Source organism: Hyla sarda, chromosome 8, assembly GCF_029499605.1.
Source record: "Hyla sarda isolate aHylSar1 chromosome 8, aHylSar1.hap1, whole genome shotgun sequence".
Classification (NCBI taxonomy): domain Eukaryota; kingdom Metazoa; phylum Chordata; class Amphibia; order Anura; family Hylidae; genus Hyla; species Hyla sarda.
The window spans coordinates 231,516,752-231,529,745 of NC_079196.1; the positions used below are offsets into that span (position 1 = coordinate 231,516,752).

The 12,994-nt window shown below is 37.0% G+C and overlaps 1 protein-coding gene across 1 annotated transcript; it reads right to left on the bottom strand.

Annotated features, from left to right (window-relative positions):
- Positions 1–1,184: 1,184 nt before the first annotated feature.
- Positions 1,185–12,779, bottom strand: LOC130284344 (uncharacterized). The gene is made up of 4 exons (XM_056534603.1): positions 12,267–12,779; positions 9,787–9,913; positions 3,116–3,183; positions 1,185–1,810 (listed from the first exon to the last, which is right to left on the bottom strand). Exons 1-4 carry the CDS (start codon positions 12,583–12,585, stop codon positions 1,467–1,469), a joined length of 858 nt encoding a protein of 285 aa, XP_056390578.1. The 5' UTR covers positions 12,586–12,779; the 3' UTR covers positions 1,185–1,466.
- Between the last annotated feature and the right edge of the window lie 215 nt (positions 12,780–12,994).

The window sequence follows — 12,994 nt, forward strand, 5'->3', positions numbered from 1 at the left end:
TGAAATACTGATATATTTTCATAGTTCGGACATTTACGCATGCGGCGATACCACATATGTTTATTTTTATTATGTTTATATATTATTTATATGGAATTTGGGAAAAGGGGGGTGATTTAAACTTTTTATAAGGAAGGGGTAAATGTGTGTGTGTTAAACATTTTTCTACCTTTTTTTCTTTTACACTTTTAGTCCCCTTAGGGGACTTTTAGGAGGAATCATTTGATTCCTCATACAGATGACTGGGATTGCATACAATCCCATTCATCTGTGTGCTCTGCGATCGATTGATAAAGCCTGGTCCTGCCAGGCTGTATCATTCAGAGAGCCGGAGCCGACACAGGAGGAGAGGTAAGCCCTCAGGCTACCTCAGTAGTGGATCGCTCCCCCGCGATCACGCTGCGAGGGAGCGATCCACCCCACTGGACCACCAGGGACTGGATACAGGCACCTTTAGACACCGCTGTCAGCTTTGACAGCAGCGATCTAAAGGGTTAATAGCCGGCCGCGGCGATCGCCGCATGTAGGCTATTAACGCCGGCCCTCAGCTGCAAGAATCAGCTGCGGGCCGGCCGGTATGACGTGGGCTCGAGTCGGGAGCCCGTGTCATACCTCGGTAACGGCCATTGGACGTGTATACACGTTCATGGTCGTTAAGGGGTTAAAATACAATAATTATAATAAACAAATAAAAATGTACAACAATAAATAAGTGTCCACGTATCTATAACGATGATTGGAATTGGTGATTTGTGAATAGCGGTAATATAACAGTTTGAGTTGCTATTTTCACAAATATTTGTATCCAGTTGGAAGATAAAGTGGTTAAAGTCTTGAATAGGATACAGCAAAAATTCAGCAAAAATTACAATTACCATTAATTTTTGCTGTATCCTATTCAAGACTTTAACCACTTTCTCTTCCAACTGGATACAAATATTTGTGAAAATAGCAACTCAAACTGTTATATTACCGCTATTCACAAATCACCAATTCCAACCATCCTTATAGATAAGTGGACACTAATTTATTGTTGTACATTTTTATTTGTTTATTATAATCATTGTATTTTAACATTATATATTAAATTGCTAAGGATTAAATATTTACTAATTTTACTGTGGGATCACAAGGGCCCTGTGATCCGCAGTATATTATACCTATATGTACAATTTTATATCATATTTAAATACACGTTTTAATTTAATCCAATATTCAAGACTGAGCCCCAATTTCTTTAATTTTTAAACCTGAAATTTAGTTCCATAATATTAGTGCCTATTATTTTATAATGTGAGGACCAGATAGTCATACGTCCACCTGTGGAAAAACTTTACAGGGGGTCCATTGAATTTGGGTTTAATCAACTACAATTACTTTATGCCCTATAGAAATATGTGTTATCCTCCACCCGGCTCCAGACCTGGAATCGTGGAGCCCGACAAGAATGGCGCCATGTACGGACTCTACAGGACAGCACATATTCTCCTCTCTTTTTCTCTTTGTTTCTCCATTTCTTTCTGTTGTTTCTCCGTCTCTCTGTCATAAGCAAATTTCAGTAGGATCCTTTTTCGCTCAATATTTTCACCGATGACGTCACGTTCCTCCAGCATCCGAAACTCCACATCTTTGATGATCTCATGAAGACATTTTAAGATGGTCTCATGTTTCCCCCGGGTCTTCATTGAGTCTTCCTTTGTGTAGTTTTCCAGAGAGAACATGTTCTTCACTCCCATCTGCCGGAAGCTTTCGATAACCTCTTGTAGATGCTGACTGAGCTCATGGGTAAGGACCAGAGTTGGGAAGACTCCTAGGAGAGAAGAAGAAGAGATGACCACCATTGACTGTAGTATGCTGGGCCTATGAGGAGTCACCTTCACCCTATAGGACAATATTTATGGGTTGTATGGGATATAGGAGAAATACCCACAAGGACATTTTTGACCAACAATGTCTATAGAAAACCAACAACATATGCAAATCATATACATACAAGCCATATACACATATATACATCACATACATATACTGGGTAAGTCACCTATAGTCATATACACACATATACAACTCACATACAGAGATAAACCTTATATACATAAACAAGTGATATACACATCCAGTACACTGTATAAACATAATATACAAGTCCTATACACATACTCATACAGTGAATATACATCACATACATACATACACAAGTCATCTTCATATACAAGTCATATACACACAGATACATTCATAGACATGAACGTATATTTACACAGTAATGATTGATGTATTGGTAGTAATTGGTGTATTAGTAATGGATGAGGAGTGATTGTCTGCTTAGTAAGTATAGATGCAGATTTGCCTCAAATTCTAACAAATATGAATTTTTTGTGAAATCTGGAACAAATTTGTTATTTTTCGAATCAATTCTCCCATCAATAATCTGTTTGTCTTTGTGTATTAGAATTGACTAATGTAATAGTATTTATTGTGAGTCGGTATTGATTAGTGTTTGTATTTATTGGTCTATTGGTTGTCGTATTAATATTGATTAGTGTATTGGTTGCTATATTGGCATTTATTGATATCTGATTGGTGTATTGGTATTTATTGATATCTGATTGGTGTATTTATTGATGACTGGTGTATGTATTGATGACTGATTGGTGTATTGGCATTAATTGATGTCTGATTGGTGTATTGGCATTTATTGATGTCTGATTGGTGTATTGTATTTATTGATGACTGGTGTATTTATTGATGACTGATTGGTGTATTTATTGATGACTGGTGTATTTATTGATGACTGATTGGTGTATTTATTGATGACTGGTGTATTTATTGATGACTGATTGGTGTATTGGAATTTATTGATAGCTGATTGGTGTATTGGCATTTATCTATATCTGATTGGTGTACTTATTGATATCTGATCAGTGTATTGGCATTTTTACTTATAATCTTAAACATACAGGAAATATAGAAGATAATTGGCGCTCACCTCGCAGGGCATAATCCCACACCAATACAGAATTGGAGCTTGTTTGTGTGTGTGTGGGCGGGGGGGGGGGGGGCTTGGGGGTCAGTGATTTGGAGCATGTCCGGTGACTTCCATAGAGGTCTGTACCTGTTATATCTCTTGCGGCAATGAGAATTTCTTTGATGTCATTGTAGTTGGTGAGCGAGCAATCAGCACTGTGGGAAAACAGATAAGGGACGTAATTTATCTTTACCAAACGGTGCAGGTTTGTTCTCTTGTTCCTCTTTAGATATTTAGATATTAGATATTTTACAAATTTGTTACTTTGGCAAAAATAAATAAACTGAAAATAATAATAATAATAAAAAATAAAAAAAAACACTAAACAAAGTTGTTTCCTCTGATTATGTCCAATAAACAAAGGCCCAACTACTGTCTGTTTATTTCTTTTGAATTGTATTTTACAGATGGTACAGATGGTACTTCACACCTTCTCGGCTACACCTTATAGATGCTAATTGTTCCAACCTATGTTGGCAAAAATGCGGTGACATCGGCTCTCTCCTACACACCCTGTGGGACTGTCCGAAGCTCCGCCCATTGTGGGAATGGGTAGAACTGATTATTAGCAAATTGACAGGTTCCCCCTGGCACTACTGCTAATCCCTATAGCTACGAGAACTCATGTAGCCCCCAATTCTTATGACAACAAAGCTACTTATGACAAGAAAGTGGAGGTCACATGCAAAAAATTAACCTGGCCTCCCTGTCCCTTCTCAGGTATGTTAGTGGGAAAGAAGGGTGACAGCCAAAAGGAGTTCCACATGTAATCACCCTTTATATATTTAAATTGCATGTATAAGACACAGTATAATACACAGTATAAGACACAGTAAAAGACACAATATAAGATACAGTAAAGGAAACAGTATAAGACACGGCATAAGACAAGGTATAAGACACAATATAAGACACAGTAAAGAAAATAGTATAATACACAGTGTAATACACAGTATAGGACACAATATAAGACACAGTATAAAACAAAGTATAAGACACGGTATAAGGCACGGCATAAGACACGGTATAAGACACGGTATAAGACACGGTATAAGACACGACATAAGACACAGTATAAGACACGGTATAAGACACGGCATAAGACACAGTATAAGACACGGCATAAGATACGGTATAAGACACGGCATAAGACAAGGCATAAGACACGGTATAAGACACGGTATAAGACACTGCATAAGACATGGCATAAGACACGGCATAAGACACGGCATAAGACACAGTATAAGACACGGCATAAGACACGGCATAAGACATGGCATAAGACACAGTATAAGACACGGTATAAGACACAGTATAAGACATGGCATAAGACACGGCATAAGACACAGTATAAGACACGGCATAAGACACGGTATAAGACATGGTATAAGACACGGCATAAGACACAGTATAAGACACAGTATAAGACACGGAATAAGACACGGCATAAGACACAGTATAAGACACAATATAAGGCACAGTAAAATATAAAGTATAAGATATGGTATAAGACACAATATAAAAAAACAGTATAAGAAACGGTATAAGACACGTTATAAGACAATATAAGACACAGTATAAGACAGACACAGTATAAGATACAGTATAAGACACAATATAAGACACGGCATAAGACACAGTATAAGACACGGTATAAGACACAGTATAAGACACGGCATAAGACACGGCATAAGACATGGCATAAGACACAGTATAAGACACGGTATAAGACACAGTATAAGACATGGCATAAGACACGGCATAAGACACAGTATAGGACACGGCATAAGACACGGTATAAGACATGGTATAAGACACGGCATAAGACACAGTATAAGACACGGCATAAGACACGGCATAAGACATGGCATAAGACACAGTATAAGACACGGTATAAGACACAGTATAAGACATGGCATAAGACACGGCATAAGACACAGTATAAGACACGGCATAAGACACGGTATAAGACATGGTATAAGACACGGCATAAGACACAGTATAAGACACAGTATAAGACACGGAATAAGACACGGCATAAGACACAGTATAAGACACAATATAAGGCACAGTAAAATATACAGTATAAGATATGGTATAAGACACAATATAAAAAAACAGTATAAGAAACGGTATAAGACACGTTATAAGACAATATAAGACACAGTATAAGACAGAGACAGTATAAGATACAGTATAAGACACAATATAAGACACGGCATAAGACACAGTATAAGACACGGTATAAGACACGGTATAAGACACGGCATAAGGCACAGTATAAGACACAGTATAAGACACGGTATAAGACACGGCATAAGACACGGTATAAGACACGGAATAAAACACGGCATAAGACACAGTATAAGACACAATACAAGACACAGTATAAGACACGGTATAAGACAGGGTATAAGACACGGCATAAGATACGGGATAAGACACAATATAAGGCACAGTAAAAGATACAGTATAAGACACGGTATAAGATACAGTATAAGATACGGGATAAGACACAGTATAAGGAACAGTATAAGATACAGTATAAGATAAGGGATAAGACATGGTATAAGACACAGTATAAGACCCAGTATAAGACAGTATAAGACACAGTATAAGATACAGTATAAGACACAATATAAGACACAGTAAAGAAAACAGTATAAGACACGGTATAAGACACATTATAAGACACAGTATAAGACACAGTATAAGACAATATAATACACATTATAAGACACAGTATAAGACACAGTAAAGAAAACAGTATAATACACAGTATAAGACACAATATAAGACACAGTATAGGACACAGTATAAGACACAGTATAAGACACGGTATAAGACACGGTATAAGACACGGCATAAGATACGGGATAAGACACAATATAAGGCACAGTAAAAGATACAGTATAAAACACGGTATAAGATACAGTATAAGATACGGGATAAGACACAGTATAAGGAACAATATAAGATACAGTATAAAACACAGTATAAGACATGGTATAAGACACAGTATAAGATACAGTATAAGACACAATATAAAACACAGTAAAGAAAACAGTATAAGACACATTATAAGACACAGTATAAGACAATATAATACACATTATAAGACACAGTATAAGACACAGTAAAGAAAACAGTATAATACACAGTATAAGATACAATATAAGACACAGTATAGGACACAGTATAAGACACGGCATAAGACACAGTATAAGACACAATATAAGGCACAGTAAAAGATATAGTATAAGATATGGTATAAGACACGGTATAAGATACAGTATAAGACACAATATAAAACACAGTAAAGAAAACAGTATGAGAAACAATATAAAGCACAGTAAAAGATATAGTATAAGATATGGTATAAGACACATTATAAGACACAGTATAAGACAATATAATACACATTATAAGACACAGTATAAGACACAGTAAAGAAAACAGTATAATACACAGTATAAGATACAATACAAGACACAGTATAGGACACAGTATAAGACACGGCATAAGACACAGTATAAGACACAATATAAGTCACAGTATAAGATACAGTATAAGACACAATATAAGACACAGTATAAGATACATTAAAGAAAACAGTATGAGACACGGTATAATGCACAATATAAGACTCAGTATAAGATACAGTATAAGACACAATATAAGACACAGTATAAGATACAGTATAAGACACAATATAAGACACAGTAAAGAAAACAGTATAATACACAGTATATGACACAGTATAAGACACAGTATAAGACACAGTATAGGACACAGTATAAGACACAGTGTAAGATACAGTATAAGATACAGTATAAGACACGGTATAAGACACAGTATAAGACACAGTATAAGACGCAATATAAGACACAGTATAAGACACAATATAAGACACAGTAAAGAAAACAGTATAATACACAGTATATGACACAGTATAAGACACAGTATAAGACACAGTATAAGATACAGTATAAGACACAGTATAAGACACAGTATAAGACACAGTGTAAGATACAGTATAAGATACAGTATAAGACACGGTAGAAGACACGGTATAAGACACAGTATAAGACACAGTGTAAGATACAGTATAAGATACAGTATAAGATACAGTATAAGACACAGTATAAGACACAGTATAAGACACAGTGTAAGATACAGTATAAGATACAGTATAAGACATGGTATAAGACACGGCAAAAGGCACAGTATTAGACACAGTATAAGACACGGTATAAGACACAGCATAAGACACAGTGTAAGATACAGTGTAAGATACAGTATTAGACACAGTATAAGACACAGTATAAGACACAGTATAAGACACAGTGTAAGATACAGTATTAGACACAGTATAAGACACGGTATAAGACACAGCATAAGACACGGTAAAAGACACGGAATAAAACACGGCATAAGACACAGTATAAGACACAATATAAGGCACAGTATAATACACAGTATAAGACACGGTATAAGACACGGTATAAGACACGGCATAAGACACAGTATAAGACACAATATAAGACACAGTATAAGACACGGTATAAGACACGGCATAAGACACGGCATAAGACACAGTATAAGACACAATATAAGACACAGTATAAGACACGGCATAAGACACGGCATAAGACACAGTATAAGACACAATATAAGACACAGTATAAGACACGGTATAAGACACGGTATAAGACACGGAATAAAACACGGCATAAGACACAGTATAAGACACAATATAAGACACAGTATAAGACACAGTATAAGACACGGTATAAGACACGGCATAAGATACGGGATAAGACACAATATAAGGCACAGTAAAAGATACAGTATAAGACACGGTATAAGATACAGTATAAGATACGGGATAAGACACAGTATAAGGAACAGTATAAGATACAGTATAAGATAAGGGATAAGACATGGTATAAGACACAGTATAAGACACAGTATAAGATACAGTATAAGACACAATATAAGACACAGTAAAGAAAACAGTATAAGACACGGTATAAGACACATTATAAGACACAGTATAAGACCATATAATACACATTATAAGACACAGTATAAGAAACAGTAAAGAAAACAGCATAATACACAGTATAAGACACAATATAAGACACAGTTTAGGACACAGTATAAGACACAGTATAAGACACGGCATAAGACACAATATAAGGCACAGTAAAAGATACAGTATAAGATATGGTATAAGACACGGTATAAGATATAGTATAAGACACAATATAAGTCACAGTATAAGATACAGTATAAGACACAATATAAGGCACAGTATAAGACACAGTATAAGACACAGTATAAGACACAGTATAAGACACAGTATAAGATACAGTATAAGATACATTAAAGAAAACAGTATGAGACACGGTATAATGCACAATATAAGACACAGTATAAGACACAGTATAAGATACAGTATAAGACACAATATAAGACACAGTAAAGAAAACAGTATAATACACAGTATATGACACAGTATAAGACACATTATAAGACACAGTATAAGACACAGTATAAGACACAGTGTAAGATACAGTATAAGATACAGTATAAGACACAGTATAAGACACAGTATAAGACACAGTGTAAGATACAGTATAAGATACAGTATAAGACACGGTATAAGACACAGTATAAGACACAGTATAAGACGCAATATAAGACACAGTATAAGACACAATATAAGACACAGTAAAGAAAACAGTAAAATACACAGTATATGACACAGTATAAGACACAGTATAAGACACAGTATAAGATACAGTATAAGACATAGTATAAGACACAGTATAAGACACAGTGTAAGATACAGTATAAGATACAGTATAAGACACGGTATAAGACACAGTATAAGACACAGTATAAGACACAGTATAAGACGCAATATAAGACACCGTATAAGACACAGTATAAGACACATTAAAGAAAACAGTATGAGACACGGTATAATACACAATATAAGACACAGTATAAGATACAATATAAGACATAATATAAGACACAGTAAAGAAAACAGTATAATACACAGTATATGACACAGTATAAGACACAGTATAAGATACAGTATAAGACACAGTATAAGACACAGTATAAGACACAGTATAATACACAGTATATGACACAGTATAAGACACAGTATAAGATACAGTATAAGACACAGTATAAGACACAGTATAAGACACAGTATAAGATACAGCATAAGACACAGTATAAGACACAGTATAAGACACAGTATAATACACAGTATATGACACAGTATAAGACACAGTATAAGATACAGTATAAGACACAGTATAAGACACAGTATAAGACACAGTGTAAGACACAGTATAATACACAGTATATGACACAGTATAAGACACAGTATAAGATACAGTATAAGACACAGTATAAGACACAGTATAAGACACAGTATAAGATACAGCATAAGACACAGTATAAGACACAGTATAAGATACAATATAAGACACAGTATAAGACACAGTATAAGATACAATATAAGACTCAGTATAAGATACAGTATAAGACACAGTATAAGACACAGTATAAGACACAGTATAAGATACAGCATAAGACACAGTATAAGACACAGTATAAGATACAATATAAGACACAGTATAAGACAGTATAATACACAGTATAAGACACAGTATACACAGAGATTACACAATTGTTAGTATTAGTGGCCATGTGACCTGTGGTCCTGGGGTTACCTGTAGATTAACACAGGGACAATGAAATCTGATGACTGATCGCGTCTCTCGGAGTTCAGCAGGGTCTCCACCATATCCATATAATTCTCTTGCCATTCTACTTTATTGTCCAGCGGTTGGAAGTTCCCTGGATACAAAAATGAAGTAACATTACATGATGGGGAAGTAGTACTGTGCGGATCTCAGACTATACATCACACATGATAGGACTAGATACAGAACCTCAGCAGATGGTATCACACATGATAGAACTAGATACAGAACCTCAGCAGATGGTATCACACATGATAGAACTAAATACAGAACATCTGCAGATGGTATCACACATGATAGGACTAGATACAGAACCTCAGCAGATGGTATCACACATGATAGGACTAGATACAGAACCTCAGCAGATGGTATCACACATGATAGAACTAGATACAGAACATCTGCAGATGGTATCACACATGATAGGACTAGATACAGAACCTCAGCAGATGGTATCACACATGATAGGACTAGATACAGAACCTCAGGAGATGGTATCACACATGATAGGACTAGATACAGAACCTCAGCAGATGGTATCACACATGATAGGACTAGATACAGAACCTCAGGAGATGGTATCACACATGATAGGACTAGATACAGAACCTCAGCAGATGGTATCACACATGATAGGACAAGATACAGAACCTCAGCAGATGGTATCACACATGATAAGACTAGATACAGATTCTCAGCAGATGGTATCACACATGATAGGACTAGATACGGAACCTCAGCAGATGGTATCACACATGATAGGACTAGATACAGAACCTCAGGAGATGGTATCACACATGATAGGACTAGATACAGAACCTCAGCAGATGGTATCACACATGATAGGACTAGATACAGAACCTCAGGAGATGGTATCACACATGATAGGACTAGATACAGAACCTCAGCAGATGGTATCACACATGATAGAACTAGATACAGAACCTCAGCAGATGGTATCACACATGATAGGACTAGATACAGAACCTTAGCAGATGGTATCACACATGATAGGACTAGATACAGAACCTCAGCAGATGGTATCACACATGATAGGACTAGATACGGAACCTCAGCAGATGGTATCACACATGATATGACTAGATACAGAACCTCAGGGGATGGTATCACACATGATAGGATTAGATACAGAACCTCAGCAGATGGTATCACACATGATAGGACTAGATACAGAACCTCAGCAGATGGCATCACACATGATAGGATTAGATACAGAACCTCAGCAGATGGTATCACACATGATAGGACTAGTTACAGAACCTCAGCAGATTGTATCACACATGATAGGACTAGATACAGAACCTCAGCAGATGGTATCACACATGATAGGACTAGATACAGAACCTTAGCAGATGGTATCACACATGATAGGACTAGATACAGAACCTCAGCAGATGGTATCACACATGATAGGACTAGATACAGAACCTCAGCAGATGGTATCACACATGATAGGACTATATACAGATTCTCAGCAGATGGTATCACACATGATAGGATTAGATACAGAACCTCAGCAGATGGTATCACACATGATAGGACTATATACAGATTCTCAGCAGATGGTATCACACATGATAGGATTAGATACAGAACATCTGCAGATGGTATCACACATGATAGGACTAGATACAGAACCTCAGGAGATGGTATCACACGATAGGACTGGATACAGAACCTCAGCAGATGGTATCACACATGATAGGACTAGATACAGAACATCTACAGATGGTATCACACATGATAGGACTAGATACAGAACCTCAGGAGATAGTATCACACATGATAGGACTAGATACAGAACCTCAGCAGATGGTATCACACATGATAGGACTAGATACAGAACCTCAGCAGATGGTATCACACATGATAGGACTAGATACAGAACCTCAGGAGATGGTATCACACATGATAGGACTAGATACAGAACCTCAGCAGATGGTATCACACATGATAGGACTAGATACAGAACCTCAGCAGATGGTATCACACATGATAGGACTAGATACAGATTCTCAGCAGATGGTATCACACATGATAGGACTAGATACGGAACCTCAGCAGATGGTATCACACATGATAGGACTAGATACAGAACCTCAGCAGATGGTATCACACATGATAGGACTAGATACAGAACCTCAGCAGATGGTATCACACATGATAGGACTATATACAGATTCTCAGCAGATGGTATCACACATGATAGGATTAGATACAGAACCTCAGCAGATGGTATCACACATGATAGGACTAGATACAGAACCTCAGCAGATGGTATCACACATGATAGGATTAGATACAGAACCTCAGCAGATGGTATCACACATGATAGGATTAGATACAGAACCTCAGCAGATGGTATCACACATGATAGGACTAGATACAGACGGTACATACGGGAGTAAACAATCTCCGGCACTCACCCAGCTGAGCGTAGATTACTCCGATCTCATATTTGGTCATCTTCACACATCCTCGGTTGTCCACCAGGGTGACGGTATCGGTCAGCTCATACGAATTTCTTATCATGGTCCCAGGTTTATTATCTGACCTGGCCACCTTAGCATAGACCTTGTATGGACCGTCATCCAGGACGTACTTACAGGAGTTGATGAAGGACGATTTCCCATGACCGGTGTAACCGAAGAGCTGGAGGAGAACCCGGGAGTATCCCTGATTACCATGGCGGCAGGAATCCAGCCTGAAACTCCTGATATAATCTATCATGGCCTGAGAATCCATAGCTTCTGTATATAGGGGGGCAGGAACTGTATATAGAGGAGCTGGTTCTGTATTTAGGGGGGCAGGAACTGTATATAGAGGAGCTGGTTCTGTATATAGAGAAGCTGGTTCTGTATATAGAGGAGCTGGTTCTGTATATAGAGGAGCTGGTTCTGTATACAGAGGAGCTGGTTCTGTATATAGAGGAGCTGGTTCTGTATGTAGAGGAGCTGGTTCTGTATATAGAGGAGCTGGTTCTGTATATAGAGGAGCTGGTTCTGTAGATAGAGGAGCTTGTTCTGTATAGAGGAGCTGGTTCTGTATATAGAGGAGCTGGTTCTGTATAGAGGAGCTGGTTCTGTATATAGAGGAGCTGGTTCTGTAGATAGAAGAGCTGGTTCTGTATATAGAAGAGCTGGTTCTGTAGATA

Excerpts from the sequence above, each read along its gene's own strand:
- LOC130284344 (XM_056534603.1), bottom strand. The coding sequence starts at position 12,585 with ATGGATTCTCAGGCCATGATAGATTATATCAGGAGTTTCAGGCTGGAT. Across the intron at positions 9,914-12,266 it reads AGTAATCTACGCTCAGCTGG|GGAACTTCCAACCGCTGGAC; the intron begins GTGAGTGCCGGA and ends TTTTGTATCCAG. Across the intron at positions 3,184-9,786 it reads GTCCCTGTGTTAATCTACAG|TGCTGATTGCTCGCTCACCA; the intron begins GTAACCCCAGGA and ends GTTTTCCCACAG.